This window comes from Eucyclogobius newberryi, unplaced genomic scaffold (assembly GCF_026437365.1).
Source record: "Eucyclogobius newberryi isolate DKJ021-1_F unplaced genomic scaffold, fEucNew1.0.hap1 SCAF_21, whole genome shotgun sequence".
Lineage (NCBI taxonomy): Eukaryota > Metazoa > Chordata > Actinopteri > Gobiiformes > Gobiidae > Eucyclogobius > Eucyclogobius newberryi.
The window spans coordinates 27,599,563-27,617,575 of record NW_027315846.1 but is presented as its reverse complement, the minus strand read 5'-3'; the positions used below and the strand labels follow the sequence as shown (position 1 = coordinate 27,617,575).

General features: G+C 42.2%; 1 protein-coding gene across 1 annotated transcript in view; it reads left to right on the top strand.

Annotated features, from left to right (window-relative positions):
• Nucleotides 1-891: 891 nt before the first annotated feature.
• cnksr1 (connector enhancer of kinase suppressor of Ras 1) overlaps nucleotides 892-18,013 on the top strand; it is an 81,515-nt gene continuing 64,393 nt past the window's right edge. Inside the window, exons 1-5 of the mRNA XM_072457868.1 lie at nucleotides 892-966; nucleotides 4,092-4,249; nucleotides 6,906-7,108; nucleotides 8,213-8,297; nucleotides 16,164-16,205. Of these exons, the coding sequence (XP_072313969.1) occupies nucleotides 915-966; nucleotides 4,092-4,249; nucleotides 6,906-7,108; nucleotides 8,213-8,297; nucleotides 16,164-16,205 (540 nt within the window). The 5' untranslated portion in view covers nucleotides 892-914. The remainder of the gene's footprint in view (nucleotides 967-4,091; nucleotides 4,250-6,905; nucleotides 7,109-8,212; nucleotides 8,298-16,163; nucleotides 16,206-18,013) is intronic.

Sequence of the window (18,013 nt, the reverse complement as noted above, 5' to 3'; positions counted from 1 at the left end):
TATTCTAAGTTGAATTGTGTTCTCTGTGTGTTAAGGACTAGCATTGGTGTATGTCTAATTCCCTGACACCTTCATCTCTCGGGATTTAATCCATGGCTGATGTGTCCCCAGTATCAATATTTTCTTGTATTTTGGAGAAAAACTATAACATTTTAACAATTTGTATCTCCCGCCGATCTGTTAACACTGTTTGTTTTCGCCCAAAAGGGGACGTTCTGGTTACATAGGAAGTGATGTATGACCGGAGACATCTATGATGATAACAAGCGCTGACCAGTGCAACAATCAGGATCAGGATCGGGATCGGAATCGGGATCGGGATCAGGATCAGAATCAGGATCGGAATCAGAATCAGGATCAGGATCGGAAAGGGGTTTATTGTCATTGTCAATGAACAGAATTCCCAAACTAGGAACTCGTTTAAGTAATAATAGTAGCAAAATATAACAAAAATGGCATACATACAAATTTGAATTTACAAATAAAATAAAATAGTCTGAATATATACTCAACTTACAGGTGGTTAAAATAGTGCATAAATGAGCAGGGGTTGTTGGTTTGAATCACAGTTGAAGCGGCAGGTGTTTGGTGTTCATGACTCCACCGGCAGAGGGCACTAGTCCTGAGCTCACGTGTGACACATGGATCTGCGTTATCCCCGCGTGCGTTACGACGGGACGTGTCACGTGACAGGGGAGGGCTCTGTGCTATTGGCTGACACACCGGGATAGGCGCTTACCTGCGCCACCTGCGACACAGGCGGGGGCGCTCTCCTGCGCTGCCTGCGGGAAATAGTGCCACTTCCCCCGTTCCTGCGCCGCTCCTCCTCCGCTCCTCCTCAGCCGCACCTCCTCCGCTCCTCCGCCGCACCTCCTCCTGTGTCCGCCCGGAGACGCACACGTCTGAAGCGGAGCATGGAACCCGTGTCGTCCTGGAGCGAGGAGCGAGTCCTCCAGTGGCTCCACGGTGAGTGTGGGTGTGATGTGTCTCGGGTGTTTGTGTGGGACAGGACGGGGACAGAAGTGAAAGGTGCGGAATGAGGAAGAGGCGCAACAACAGTGTCTGGACTTTGTTTAGTGACTTGATGATTGAAAGTTGGAGTCCAGAACGTGACGCCGTGAGCCTCGCGCGGCTTCCGCGTGTGTTAAAGACGTGAACAAATCAAAGTCGCGTTTGTCAGAGTCAAATGCGACTTTAGGAGAGACTTGATTTGTCTGTTACACTCAGAGACTCGAGGTGACGTCTGAAACTATCTACACGTTTGAACTAGAACTCTGCACCTTTTCTATTCATGGCTTAAACATGTATAACACGTATGTTACATGTATGTTACATGTATAACACGTATGTTACATGTATATTATGGGACGTTAGTGTCAGTCTGTTTGAAGCGGGCCTTGTTTTCATGCAGCAGCTTGAACCTGCTCTGAGCACGTTCATGTCCAGACCTGTGACACTCTGCACCAGGTGTGTGTATGTGTGTGTGTATCTGTGTGTGTGTGAGAGAGTGTGTGTGTCTGTGTGTATATGTGTGTATCTGTGTGTGTGTGTGTGTGTGTGTGTGTGTGTGTGTGAGAGTGTGTGTGTGTGTTTGTGTGTGTATCTGTGTGTGTTTGTGTGTGTCTGTGTGTCTGTGTGTATATCTGGTGTATATCCGGTGTATATCTGGTGTATATCCGGTGTGTATCTGGTGTATATCCGGTGTGTATCTGGTGTATATCCGGTGTGTATCTGGTGTATATCCGGTGTATATCTGGTGTATATCCGGTGTATATCTGGTGTATATCTGTTGTATATCCGGTGTATATCTGGTGTATATCCGGTGTGTATCTGGTGTATATCCGGTGTGTATCTGGTGTATATCCGGTGTATATCTGGTGTATATCCCAAGCCTTGAAATAATTATTATTACATCCCTGTCAACATGACAGGTACCGATCATTTGGTACCTGTCATGGCTAATTCTGAATCGGTCACAAGGAAAGGAAAACAGAATAACATAATTAATGAAAAATGAACTTTTATTAACATGTCTCGTTATCATTTACAGGCTGAGAAATAGATTTTCAAAGTTAGAGGCCAGGGGGGCCCCCTACCTAAAAAAGTTAGGGGCCCCCCAGCAATTTCAGGGGCCCACAAGCACGCGCGGCGTCATAAGAACATGATAAATGTGTTGTTTTAAACCTGGTTATTAGCATGTAAAACAATTAGTACTTTTATCTGTTATTTGATATGAAGAGCACAAATACTGAATCATATAAACCAGAGATCATGATCTTTAATACTGTTTAATTTAATATAATAATGTTTATTAGATACAAAATAAATACTGTTTACAGCATTTGACACAAGGAGATCTTGTGGAATATATAAAATCACAGCCTACAAAATAAACTAACATATATACATTGCCCCGATGCTAACAACTCCAAAGGGGGCGGGGCCCTTGGGGCCCTTGGATACTTCCACATTGACATTGTCCCTAATGTGCAAAATTACAGCTTTTGTTGCAAACAACTTTAAAAAGACTGAATTGCGAACTGAGGAGATTGACGCCCGCCAACCTCGATATCACTTGTAGCGCAAAATTAGACCGGGCATTTCCAAGTACAACCGAACGCAACCGAACGCAGCGGCCAATCAGATGCCCGCTTTCATCGACATTAGATCACGGACACCGCTCGGCCAATGAGAAGCGAGAAGACTGCGAAGTGGCATGTGTGTTAAAACGAACATGCGCTCCGCTGCCTTCCTCTGCTGTATAACTACAGCAATAATCGTGGTCTGTAGTATAGCGCGCCCGAGTTTGTGCATAGGAATCGCTTTGGGCATGTTTACCGCGCTGTTTTTGCCTATTGAAAATATATATTACGGCGAAAAATTTGCGTCGGTCATTGTGTCCGGAACCTTGAGTTTGGAGTCGGTCAAAACAGATTTTTGCACCGGTCATTGACCGTGTCCGGCCTGTTATTTCGAGGCTTGATATCCGGTGTATATCTGTTGTATATCTGGTGTATATCCGGTGTGTATCTGGTGTATAGCCGGTGTATATCTGGTGTATATCCGGTGTATATCTGTTGTATATCCGGTGTGTATCTGGTGTATATCCGGTGTATATCTGGTGTATATCCGGTATGTATCTGTTGTATATCCGGTGTGTATATGTCAGGCTTTTAGATAGGATTTAAAAATACCCCGTTCAAATAATTTTGCTAAAAGATCTTTAATAATATGTGCGCGCCTTTGGCGAATACGGAATGCCAAAACTATTATCACACTCCGCCACAGGAGCGGCGCATCGCACCGTATTTTCCGACGCTTTTACTAAATAAAGCTGCGCTTTTAGCGGCGTCTGACGTTATGTCGTGCGCCATAAACGAGCCCCGTAATCTACGCCATAAGCCGCTCCTTTTGTGGCGGAGTGTGATCATATTGTGCGAGCAGAAGAGTTACACTACGGCGCTCGCACGGACGGTGATCTGGTTAACAGGTGATCTGGTGAACAGGTGATCTGGTGAACTGGTGAACTGGTGAACAGGTGAGCTAGTGAACAGGTGATCTGGTGAACAGGTGCCAAATAAACATTTGGGACCAGAATGGAAGTCGTCTACGTTATTGTCAATTGACAGATAAAAATAACCATGTGATTCTTACCTAGTTTCGGCGATTTCGTCAATTTAATGAGGTTTCGATGAAAAACATGGAGCTTCAGAATTCTCCGGACCAGGGCTCGGCAGCCAAATTTCGTCAACCAATCAGCGCGCAGCATCCAAATTTACACTTGTAAACAGTAAACTGTCATGGCGGACTATCGCCAAACGCTTCCCGGCCCAATTTAATGATAATATTCCCTTTTCTAAAATGTATTTATAAAAATGACCCCGTCCTTGCACTTGAAAATGACCGTCCACATGTAAAAATCCCCCGTTCAAAATACGGGAAGACGGACGGCTGTCTAAAAGCCTGGTATCTGTTATATATCCGGTGTGTATCTGTTGTACATCTGTTATATATCCGGTGTGTATCTGTTGTATATCTGGTGTATATCCGGTGTATATCTGTTATATATCCGGTGTGTATCTGTGGGACAGGTCTGGACGCGCCCCTGCACCAGTATCCTGTGTCTGATTGGAGGCTGACCGGAGTGGACCTGCTGCAGATCACCTCCCTTGACCTGGAGAAGCTCGGCGTCCAGAAGATGGGTCATCAGGAGCTGCTGCTGGACGCTGTGGAGAAGCTCTGCTCGCTGGTGAGTAAGAGACAGTATCAGTCATGATGTCCACTTAGAGGTCAGAGAACTCATGTGATGGCCCTCAGTCATGATGTCCACTTACAGGTCAGAGAACTCATGTGATGGCCCTCAGTCATGATGTCCACTTACAGGTCAGGGAACTCATGTGATGGCCCTCAGTCATGATGTCCACTTACAGGTCAGGGAACTCATGTGATGGCCCTCAGTCATGATGTCCACGTAAAGGTCAGAGAACTCATGTGATGGCCCTCAGTCATGATGTCCACTTACAGGTCAGAGAACTTATGTGATGGCCCTCAGTCATAATGTCCACTTACAGGTCAGAGAACTCATGTGATGGCCCTCAGTCATGATGTCCACTTACAGGTCAGAGAACTTATGTGATGGCCCTCAGTCATGATGTCCACTTACAGGTCAGAGAACTCATGTGATGGCCCTCAGTCATGATGTCCACTTAGAGGTCAGGGAACTCATGTGATGGCCCTCAGTCATGATGTCCACTTACAGGTCAGAGAACTCATGTGATGGCCCTCAGTCATTATGTCCACTTACAGGTCAGAGAACTCATGTGATGGCCCTCAGTCATTATGTCCACTTACAGGTCAGGGAACTCATGTGATGGCCCTGCCCCTCTGTCCCTACAGTCCCCTCTGTCCCTACTGTCCATACTGTCCCCTCTGTCCTTACTGTCCCCTCTGTCCCTACAGTCCCCTCTGTCCCTACAGTCCCCTCTGTCCCTACAGTCCCCTCTGTCCATACTGCCCCCTCTGTCCATACTGCCCCCTCTGTCCCTACAGTCCCCTCTGTTCATACTGTCCCCTCTGTCCCTACAGTCCCCTCTGTCCCTATTGTCCCCTCTTTCCCTACAGTCCCTACTGTCCCCTCTGTTCATACTGTCCCCTCTGTTCATACTGTCCCCTCTGTCCCTACTGTCCCTATAGTCCCCTCTGTCCCGACGGTTGTGCCGGGGGTCCCTGCCTTACTGGCAGATATAACTACTCCACTAAATATATGAAATACAAATGGGAAAGAGAATGTCATCTTGTTTTGACAGATGAAGAGTGGGAAAGTCTCAGCAGAGGACAACATCACACACGTCTTTATTAGAGGGAAATGCTGAACGATGGAGACAAACCACAATCATGTGTCCTGGGACTGTCCTGGAGCTCAAATACATCAAGGCATTACAGACTTCTTTAGACATTATCAACCCACTCAAATTCATAACTATGTTCCCAGGCCTCAAGACCCCACATTGGACATAATCAATGAATTCCTCTGGAACGTTCTTCTGGCAGCAGGGAAAAAACTATCAGCAAGAAATCGATAATACAAACCAAAAAAATTATGGAGGACTGGACATTATAAAGGATGTTCCAAAGATGGCGATTCAGACTAAATTTGTAGGACTTTGGACAAATTGGGACAGATATGCTGGACTATAACTTGAATGAAACGAAAATATTAAGTGTATAAAATCAGCATAAATATATACGTAAAATATTTATAATATTGTAGCAAGCTTAATTGCTTTAAATGTATCTATATCTATATCTATATCTATAGATATAGATATAGATATAGATATATATATATAGAGATATCTATATATATATCTATATCTATATCTATATCTATATATATATATATATATATATAGATATCTATATATATATCTATATATATATATATATATATCGATATATATATATCTATATATATATAGATATAGATATATCTATATCTATAGATAGATATATCTATATCTATAGATAGATAGATCTATATCTATATATAGATCTATATCTATATATATCTATATCTATATATATCTATATCTATAGATATATCTATAGATATATCTATAGATATATCTATATATATATATATATATATATATATATATATATAGAGATATCTATATATATATCTATATATATCTCTAGATATATATATATATATATATATCTCTATCTCTATATCTATAGATATATCTATAGATATATCTATAGATATATCTATATCTATATCTATAGATATATCTATATCTATAGATAGATATATCTATATCTATATATATCTATATCTATATCTATATCTATATCTATATCTATATCTATAGATATATCTATAGATATATCTATAGATATAGCTATATCTATAGATATATCTATAGATATAGATATATCTATAGATATATCTATAGATATATCTATAGAGATAGAGATAGAGATAGAGATAGAGATATATATATATATATATATATCGGTGTAATCCCTCATTCGTCCAGGCGTGTTCCATAGTAGAAAAAGCTTCAGTTGTAGTCATCTGGACTCAGTTTGAAAAATAGACGTTTCGACTCTCATCCAAGAGTCATTGTCAATAAAAGAATTTAGATCGAGAACTCCGATATTAATACTGTTCTGTGGTAAGACCCGCCCATTGGGAGGAGCCTTCCTGAAGTAGAAAGAGTTGTTTGTTTCAACAGAAATTCCCCCCTTGTATCTACCGAGCTAGCCTATTCAGAATCTTGATGGGCTACAAAGAGGATTCTAATAGCCCATCAAGATTCTTTCAAACTGAGTCCAGATGACTACAACTGAAGCTTTTTCTACTAATATATATATATATATACACACGTGATGTCCCACAGACATACGGCCTGAGTGGAGAGAGCCTGCGGGGCCTGGCAGAGAAGCTTCGTGCTCTGGCCCACACTCTGCAGAAGGGCATCCAGGGCCGATGGAGGCTCAACAGCTACGATGGACACAGCACCACCAAGCTGTGTGTGGGGGTACTGCAGCTGGTGGTGGAGCTGATCATCTCTGCCAAAGGACTCTTCTCTCTGCTCAACAGGTCAGTCACCTCACACATCACCACACGCTAGGGCTAAAGCAAAGTACACGCTAGGGCTCATGCAAAGTACACGCTAGGGCTCAAGCAAAGTACACGCTAGGGCTCAAGGAAAGTACACGCTAGGGCTCAAGCAAAGTACACGCTAGGGCTAAAGCAAAGTACACGTTAGGGCTCAAGCAAAGTACACGCTACGGCTCAAGCAAAGTACACGCTAGGGCTAAAGCAAAGTGCACGCTAGGGCTAAAGCAAAGTACACGCTACGGCTCAAGCAAAGTACACGCTAGGGCTAAAGCAAAGTACACGCTAGGGCTCAAGCAAAGTACACACTAGGTATGTCTGTTTGCTGTAACCCGACCGACCCGGTATAGAACTAGCCGTTGTTGTTGTTGTTGTTGTTTTATGGCGGTTGGCATCCGAGTGTTGCATTACCGCCAGACTGTATTCCTTAGACTGTTGTTGCTGTTGTTATTGTTTTATGGCAGTCGACAGCCGAACTAGCCGTGTCATATGCCACTGGTGTTGCCACCGCTCACGTCGTTCTGCATCATGGTGTCGCTTCATATTAAATTTGACCTGCGCTTTGCATTCTGGGAGGGCAACACACCCAGCAGCGTAATCACAACAAACATGGTGTCCCCCGCATGTTCCACCCGCTCGCCTTCGCTACCAAAATAAAGGATAACGGCGTACAAAAGGTCGATTGAAATATCTTAAAATCTGGAGATTTAGTCTCATGATCGGGTTGAAGCCTGACCTCTGACCCCTGAACTGTTGAAGCCTGACCCCTGGACTGTTGAAGCCTGACCCCTGGACTGTTGAAGCCTGAAAAATGTTGGGTCGGGTTACAGCAAACAGACAATTTATTTGGGGCAGCGTTATGATTATATTGACAGAATAATCATGATATTGATATCCCTAGCTACAAATGGTCCCCTGAGTTATACAGTTTAATCCAGCAAAATTAACTTAATCATATATTTTTTTCTTGAACCTTTTGTAAAGCGATTGTATTGTTAAAATGTTTCTAGAAGGCTATGAATCTAAGGCACAAAATGTATCAAATATGTCTGAATCCCAGTTTTAAACCTATCATCTTTTTTCCAGATACCAGTTCTTCCAGTTAAACCAATATTCTTCCACTAAGCACATATTTACAAGCTGCAGACAACTGGGGGAGATTGTGAACAATGTAAGTCACTGCCAAATACTACACACTGTACAAATGACTTGTATTTAGTCATGTAAGTCAGACTCCACAGACATAGTTCAGCTAGTTTTAAGTCAAGGTTTAAGTAAGTAAATTTTATTTTTATAGCACCTTTTCACAGACAGAAGAAATCTTCAAAAGAATGGCCAGTTTCTCATTTAGATAAATGATACACATGATTAATATTCTAATGTTATAATGTTTTTTCCTAAGCAAAAACATGTCAGAAATGGGTTTAAATGTAATTCATGCCTCTTTGAATAATCTTGAATCCTTCCTGGGAACTATTAAAAAATGATTCAAATCCTTTTTACGGTTCATACTACGAGGCTATGGCTTTGTTACAGGGCTCCGCCCGCAAGGAGGGGGCCCTGTATATATATCATCATGTGAATATATCACATATACATATATTAGCAGCACAAGGTAAGATGGTGATCTGTGTTAACAGTGGATACTCAATAATGATTGTTATAACACAGTATTAATACAACCAAAACAGAATGTTGTCTTTTTCATGGTCTTGAACAATTTCTAATATCAATCTTTTTAAATGCTTGTTTTTCAATACTAGTCTTTGAATTGAGATGTTTCTGGGTATATATAATATAACCCTTGCCCTCAGAGGCAACTGTTGTTGTGATTTTGGGCGTTACAAAAATAAATTCAATTGAATTGAATATTTGTACTTTGCATTGTAATATTAATGAGGAACAAGACAAAACACAATGTAGCTTTTGTCTGACTAAAACAGGAAGAAGTAATGATTTAACATGAGTTCTGCTCTACACACTAAAGTAGAAGCCTGTAAATGGTAAATGGTCACTTTTATATAGCGCTTTTCTACCGTCAAGGTACTCAAAGCGCTTTTACATCAAGGAACCAGTCACCCATTCACACCCCAGATGTTTGCAGACACTGGGGTGTCATAATCATGTGCAATATTGTCATAATCATGTGCAATACTGTCAGAATCATGTCCGATATTGTCATAATCATGTGCATTACTGTCATGTGCAATACTGTCATAATCATGTGCAATATTGTCATAATCATGTGCATTACTGTCATGTGAGGATGTAATACCATCTTCAATATGTGACATTCACTTCACTGTGACAGTCAATTCAATCACTCAAATAAGCAAAAGGAAAGACAATTATTCAAAGTAAGGTTTCTGTTCTATATCATCATAGCCACAATAACGCTTAAAGATGAAATGTAAAGGCAGATGCCAAAAACAAACATGTTACGCAAAAACGTAACTCAATTAATATGTGTAGAAGATGGTAACACAAAGAGACAAAAATATATCTAAATGGAGTATTTTTTTCTGCAATTGAAGTCTGCATTTACAATGAATGATACATTTAAATGGCACAACAGACAATAAAAGTAAGTTATTACAAGTGATAAAATAAGTAAAATATGATAAGAATTCAGTAGTTCAGGACTCATCAGGAGTCATCCTGTGCAATTCAAAGTGACAAAAACATGTTCCTCTGAATGTATTCACCAACATAAAATAACACACATAGTCTTATTCTGTATGAAACCTATTCTTTTACATCTGCACTTCATGTGTCAGTGTTCTCCTTCTGCTGACAAACTGTAAACTGAACTGAATCTTGGTTGACTTTTTGAAGTCTAATGTCAATCTAATTCCAGCATCACCCTGCTAAGAATAATCCAATCAGGAGGTGCAAATGGTACCTGTGGTTCCGGGCACAATCCAAGGCTGTTTCCAGGATCTCTTCTGTAAGCCTCCTTACTCCCTTTATGGCTCCTTACTCCCTTTATGCCTGCTTACTCCCTTTGTGGCTCCTTACTCCCTTTATGCCTCCTTACTCCCTTTATGTCCTCTTTATTTGATCACTCTCTTTACCTTATGCAGCTAACGTGGCAAATGCTACTAGCAGCAAACTTATCATCTCTCAGCAGTGTGAGAGCTCTCGAGTCAAAAGTGGCTAATCCGTGTCCTCATGGCCCTGCCCCTTTCCCACCCATGCCCCGCCTCCTGCTTGAAGCGCCACAGCAGATTCAGGCCTGTCCTAGTTGGGTTAAGTGTCTTGCCCAAGGACACAACGGCATTATTCACATGAGGCAGCTGCGATCGCACCGCCAACCTGCGGGCCAGTGGATCTGCCAACCTTTGGATCAGAAGACGAGCACTCTACCACTGAGCTACTGCCGCCCTGGCCTGTTTCTCAGCTTAGCTCACATTCTTTATCTCAAACATTCCTGGCATAGTTCAGGTGGTCTGGAACATTCTGGGGTTAAGAACTGTCAGAGCTGGGTACATGGGTTACTTGAATTTATTTCTTGAAAATCAGTGGATATTGGAAAGGTGTGAAGAATGTGTGAAAGTTGATGATTACTTCCCAAGTGGAACTTTAAGGACAGGCCTGAATCTGCTGTGGCGCTTCAGGCAGGAGGCGGTGCATGGGTGGGAAAGGGGCAGGGCCATGAGGACACGGATTAGCCACTTTTGACTCGAGAGCTCTCACACTGCTGAGAGATGATAAGTTTGCTGCTAGTAGCATTTGCCACGTTAGCTGCATAAGGTAAAGAGAGTGATCAAATAAAGAGGACATAAAGGGAGTAAGGAGGCATAAAGGGAGTAAGGAGCCACAAAGGGAGTAAGGAGGCATAAAGGGAGTAAGGAGCCATAAAGGGAGTAAGGAGGCTTACAGAAGAGATCCTGGAAACAGCCTTGGATTGTGCCCGGAACCACAGGTACCATTTGCACCTCCTGATTGGATTATTCTTAGCAGGGTGATGCTGGAATTAGATTGACATTAGACTTCAAAAAGTCAACCAAGATTCAGTTCAGTTTACAGTTTGTCAGCAGAAGGAGAACACTGACACATGAAGTGCTGATGTAAAAGAATAGGTTTCATACAGAATAAGACTATGTGTGTTATTTTATGTTGGTGAATACATTCAGAGGAACATGTTTTTGTCACTTTGAATTGCACAGGATGACTCCTGATGAGTCCTGAACTACTGAATTCTTATCATATTTTACTTATTTTATCACTTGTAATAACTTACTTTTATTGTCTGTTGTGCCATTTAAATGTATCATTCATTGTAAATGCAGACTTCAATTGCAGAAAAAATTACTCCATTTAGATATATTTTTGTCTCTTTGTGTTACCATCTTCTACACATATTAATTGAGTTACGTTTTTGCGTAACATGTTTGTTTTTGGCATCTGCCTTTACATTTCATCTTTAAGCGTTATTGTGGCTATGATGATATAGAACAGAAACCTTACTTTGAATAATTGTCTTTCCTTTTGCTTATTTGAGTGATTGAATTGACTGTCACAGTGAAGTGAATGTCACATATTGAAGATGGTATTACATCCTCACATGACAGTAATGCACATTATAATGACAATATTGCACATGATTATGACAGTATTGCACATGACAGTAATGCACATGATTATGACAATATCGGACATGATTCTGACAGTATTGCACATGATTATGACAATATTGCACATGATTATGACAGTTTTGCACATGACAGTATTGCACATGATTATGACAATATTGCACATGATTATGACAGTATTGCACATGATTATGACAATATTGTACATGATTATGACAATTTTCACATGGTTATGACAGTATTGCACATGACAGTATTGCACATGATTATGACAATATTGCTCATGATTATGACAGTATTGCACATGATTATGACAATATTGCTCATGATTATGACAGTATTGCACATGATAGTATTGCACACGATTATGACAGTATTGCACATGACAGTATTGCACATGATTATGACAATATTGCACAGGATTCTGACAGTATTGCACATGATTATGACAATATTGCACAGGATTATGACAGTATTGCACATGATTATGACAGTTTTGCACATGACAGTATTACTCATGATTATGACAATATTGCACATGATTATGACAGTATTGTACATGATTATGACAGTATTCAACATGATTATGACAGCATTCCACATGATTATGACAGTATTGTTCATGATTATGACAGTATTGTACATGATTATGACAGTATTCCACATGATTATGACAGTATTCCACATGAGTATGACAGTATTGCACATGAGTATGACGGTATTGCACATGACAGTATTGCACATGACAGTATTGTACATGAGTATGACAGTATTGCACATGAGTATGACAGTATTGCACATGAGTATGACGTATTGCACATGAGTATGACAGTATTGCACATGAGTATGACAGTATTGCACATGGGTATGACTGTATTGCACATGAGTATGTCAGTATTGCACATGAGTATGACAGTATTGCACATACGAATGACAGTATTGCACATGGGTATGACAGTATTGCACATGGGTATGACAGTGTTTGTTGTAGAGTGTGACAGCAGCAGAAGGAAAGACCTGTGAAACGTTTCCTTCACACAGCGAGGGTGGATCAGTCAGTCACTATTTTTTTTTTCAATAAGCTTCCATAAGTTTGCCTGTAAAAATAAAATGTGATAATAATGTCATGAAATGCACTTTTTGAATGTTACACACTTGAGGCATAAATTCAGTAAATAACAGTGTTTACCCCTCTTAAAAAATATGACAAACTATGCCCATAAGCATCAAAGAGAACAAAACATAGAGCTACAATGGATACCAATCAATATTTTTTTTTTATCAAATGCATTATAAAAAGATACTTATATATCAAGGAGAACATCCATCAAAAATATTCTTCCTAAACCGAGTCAGCATCCGTTGTCTCCGAATCCTCAAATTCAGAAATGTCCCTTTCTGGTCCGGGACACACCTCTGCAGCCTCCAGAACGGTGTATGTTTTCTTTTGGATCATTTTAGACATGTTTTTAGTCTTAAAATATAGCAAAATGTCCAATATAAACGTGGCAGAAGACCAGCTTTACGCACGTTTTACGCCCAGACGCTATCTCCTCTTTACGCACAGCTCTTTCCACAAACTGTTTGGGAAAACGCCATACAAACTCTTAACCCCCGTGCTCGTCTACTCATGGGCAGTTTGTCTATAGTGTCAAGACACAGTCTATAATCTAACCTGTTGGATTAGCAAGGGTGGGACTTGAGTAATACGCACCTGTATGTGACACTTGATTGGCCTTACAGGGCTGGCTAATCTGGGTTTCAATCAAAAGTTAACACTTCCGTTTAGCTTATTTAGCAAGGATATGGCTCTGAAAGCTATATTCGGTTTGATATAGGCATAAGAAAATAAAGCATATCAACCACGCATGCGCAGCCGGGAAAATGAGCTGCTATGAAGGGAATGAGCCAGAACGAGGCTGCAGGTGTGCAATAGGACGCAGGGATGATTGACATGTGGGAGAACCACTCGGCTGTCCATGTCCACGAGGAAATGAGACTCAGATTTGGCACCAAAAAATCTTCTCGAATTCCTTTAATGACATTGACAGCTTCACTACTTCCACATGAATTCTGCCGGACAGAGAGAACAACCAACTACTTGATCTGCCAAACACAATGACAGATGAAATACTGTCAAATGAACTTTCATGTGATTTTATGTCTGTGATCATTTTCCGATGTACTGTATATTCTTTCATAACTTAGGGACGTGCAATCAAAGCAAAGTCCAGATGGAGAAACAATCATTTCAGAATCAGATCAATGATATGCTTGTTGTGTCAAATCATATGGGCTGGAGCAGAGTCCTGACTTTGGTAGAATACATTCGTTTATATTCGGATAATTCATATTGAAAGCCATGTAACAGAGAGCTTAACTTTAAGCGTCAGCTCCAAACCTTTGGATTCATTAGGCCTTTTAAATACAGCTGCTTTAGGGGCTCATTTGACTGTATATTGTTTTATGTGTATTGCTCATTGTAAGTATTTGTTGTGTTTTTATTATTTGATTCTGTGTTTTTGTCAAGCACTTTTTAACATTTATTTACTTAAAGGCGCAATGGACAATTTTTCGGCGATTTGAGAACGCAGGCGGAAGTGCGCATGCGCACTCCCCCGTGCGGACTGATACAACACACACGTGCGTTTGTTTATTAGCGCAACGGATCACATCGCATCTCTTGTCTCCCGTAGATTTCAGTCTACTTCTGAGTCAACTCGAACAGTCTTTCTCCGTCTTCATTTTGCCCCGTACACTTAGGTTATGTTATGATAGATCAACGCGCTTAGACACGCGGAAATGTGGGACGAGCCGACGCGGCTGCAGGTGAGCGGTAGGTGCGTTTTATGATTGATACGTGGCAGGACTAATTGGCAGTCCACGCCACGAGGAAATAAGACTAAAATTTATGCCAAAAAAATCGTCCATTCAACCTTTTAGCTGGATCAGAGCAGAGTTAAGGCTTAGATTATTGATGCCACACAAATGGAACAGGATTTCTCACATATCACATCATGAGCAAAGCTTTGTGTTTAGTCCTTTAAAAACAGGGGTCCCCAACCACCGGGCCGGGGACCGGTACCGGTCCGCAACGCGTTTGCTACCGGGCCGCACAAAATAATCTATGAGTGACAGCATCTTCGACGGCAACAAGACAGAATTACGGAGCAGACTGGACTTAAACACACTGCGGGTGTCATTGTCTCCCATCACTCCTGATGGGACCATCTCATTGCACAAAAACACGCGCAGGGCTCCCATTGATTCAGCGTGTGGTGAGTTGTAATTTTTATGCACTTATTTTTGCCATATTTATCTGATGAGCTTCCACCAGTCAGAAGAACAGTGAGGACACATGCAACTGTACGTTATGTTACTCCAATTCAGATCTTTTGGTATGGTACACTTAATAATGTACAAACGCGCCTTCTGAATCGAATGGAAGCCTAAGCCCCGCCCACTTCCGCGCAAGTTAACCTGACCGCGACATAAACTGGCACACCGGTCCGTGAAATTAAAACCTACATTAATCCGGTCCGTGGTGCAAAAAAGGTTGGGGACCCCTGCTTTATAAGACTTTCTTTGGTCTTGTGAGAAAAAGCTTGTGCAGAGTGTACCAGCCTGAGGCTGTGTGTGTGTGTGTGTGTGTGTGTGTGTCTGTGTGTGTGTGTGTTTGGTGTGTGTGTTTGTGTACATGTGTTTCTGTGTGTATGTCTGAGTCTGTGTGTGTTGGAGTTGTGTGCATGGAGCTGCGTGTCTGTGTGTGCGTGTGTCTGTGTGTGTCTGTGTGTGTGTGTGTGTGTGTGTGTGTGATGGAGCTGCGTTCATGGAGCTGCGTGTATGTGTGTGTGTGTGTCTGTCTGTCTGTGTGTATGTGTGTGTACATGTGTTTGTTTGTGTGTATGTGTGTGTGTGAGTGTGTGTGTGAGTGTGTGTGAATGTGTGTGTGAGTGTGTGTCTACATGTGTTTGTGTGTGTGTGTGTGTCTGTGTGAGTGTGTGTATGTGTTGGAGTTGCGTTCATGGAGCTGCGTTCATGGAGCTTTGTTCCTGGAGCTGCCTTCATGGAGCTGCTTGTATGGAGCTGCGTTCATGGAGCTGTAATAAGTGTGTGTTTTCTGCGTATGGGGAGGGGCTGGACAATAGGAGTCAGACCTTCACTAACTCACCCCAAGTCTTTTGATGTTGCCAATGTTTTTTAGATGGTAAAAAGCTGCTGATGTTATTGATTTGATGTGTTAAAGTTCAAGTCTGAGTCCATTATTACCCCCAGATTTATAACTTGGTTTGTAGGTTTTAGAGCGAGACTCTGGAGGTGACGCTGACACTTTCTCTGTGTTTCGATGATTTCTGTTTTATTTGAGCTATTTCACAGCATGTCCAACAAAAATCCAGCAATTGTGAGTGTTGAGTGTAACATCTGTCTTTTTGTCTCCCTAGGACAGCACCGTGTTTGAGAAAGAGAAGGACATCATTTCTGTAGTAAGTCTACATACACTGCCACTGTCATTGTTCCTCACACAGATCTTCAGTGTGTCATTGTTCCTCACACAGATCTTCAGTGTGTCATTGTTCCTCACACAGATCTTCAGCGTGTCATTGTTCCTCACACAGATCTTCAGTGTGTCATTATTCCTCACACAGATCTTCAGTGTGTCATTGTTCTTCACACAGATCTTCAGTGTGTCATTATTCCTTACACAGATCTTCAGCGTGTCATTGTTCCTCACACAGATCTTCAGTCTGTCATTGTTCCTCACACAGATCTTCAGTGTGCCATTGTTCTTCACACAGATCTTCAGTATGTCATTATTCCTCACACAGATCTTCAGCGTGTCATTGTTCCTCACACAGATCTTCAGTGTGTCATTGTTCCTCACACAGATCTTCAGCGTGTCATTGTTCCTCACACAGATCTTCAGCGTGTCATTGTTCCTCACACAGATCTTCAGCGTGTCATTGTTCCTCACACAGATCTTCAGCGTGTCATTGTTCCTCACACAGATCTTCAGCGTGTCATTGTTCCTCACACAGATCTTCAGCGTGTCATTGTTCCTCACACAGATCTTCAGCGTGTCATTGTTCCTCACACAGATCTTCAGTGTGTCATTGTTCCTCACACAGATCTTCAGCGTGTCATTGTTCCTCACACAGATCTTCAGCGTGTCATTGTTCCTTACACAGATCTTCAGTGTGTCATTGTTCCTCACAGATCTTCAGTGTGACGTGACGTGTCTGACGTGACGTGTGTGATGTGACGTGTCTGACGTGACGTGTCTGACGTGATGTGACGTGTCTGACGTGACGTGTGTGACGTGACGTGATGTGTGTGACGTGACTGACGTGACCTGTCTGACGTGACCTGCCTGACGTGACCTGTCTGACGTTATGTGACCTGTCTGGCGTGACGTGTCTGACGTGACGTGTCTAATGTGACGTGACCTGTCTGACGTGACGTGTTTGACTTGTCTGACGTGTCTGACGTGTCTGACGTGACGTGTCTGACGTGACGTGTCTGTCGTGACGTGTCTGACGTGACGTGTCTGACGTGACGTGTCTGACTTGACGTGTCTGACGTGACGTGTCTGACGTGTATAATACATATTATGTGGTACCTTCTTGTCAGGGCCGTCAGCTGTTGTCAGTGTATGATGACATCCTAAAGTCCAGTTCAGAATGGCACCTGACGTGTCTGACGTGACGTGTCTGACGTGACGTGACGTGACGTGTCTGACGTGTCTGACGTGACGTGTCTGACGTGACGTGACCTGTCTGACGTGATGTGTCTTGACGTGACGTGATGTGTCTGACGTGATGTGACGTGTCTGACGTGACGTGACGTGTCTGACGTGACGTGTCTGACGTGACGTGACCTGTCTGACGTGATGTGTCTTGACGTGACGTGATGTGTCTGACGTGATGTGACGTGTCTGACGTGACGTGACGTGTCTGACGTGACGTGTCTGACGTGACGTGTCTGACGTGACGTGTCTGACGTGACGTGTCTGACGTGTATAATACATATTATGTGGTGCCTTCTTGTCAGGGCCGTCAGCTGTTGTCAGTGTATGATGACATCCTAAAGTCCAGTTCAGAATGGCTCCTGACGTGTCTGACGTGACGTGTCTGACGTGACGGGACGTGTCTGACGTGACGTGTCTGACGTGACGTGACCTGTCTGACGTGATGTGTCTTGACGTGACGTGATGTGTCTGACGTGATGTGACGTGTCTGACGTGACGTGACGTGTCTGACGTGTCTGACGTGACGTGACGTGTCTGACGTGTATA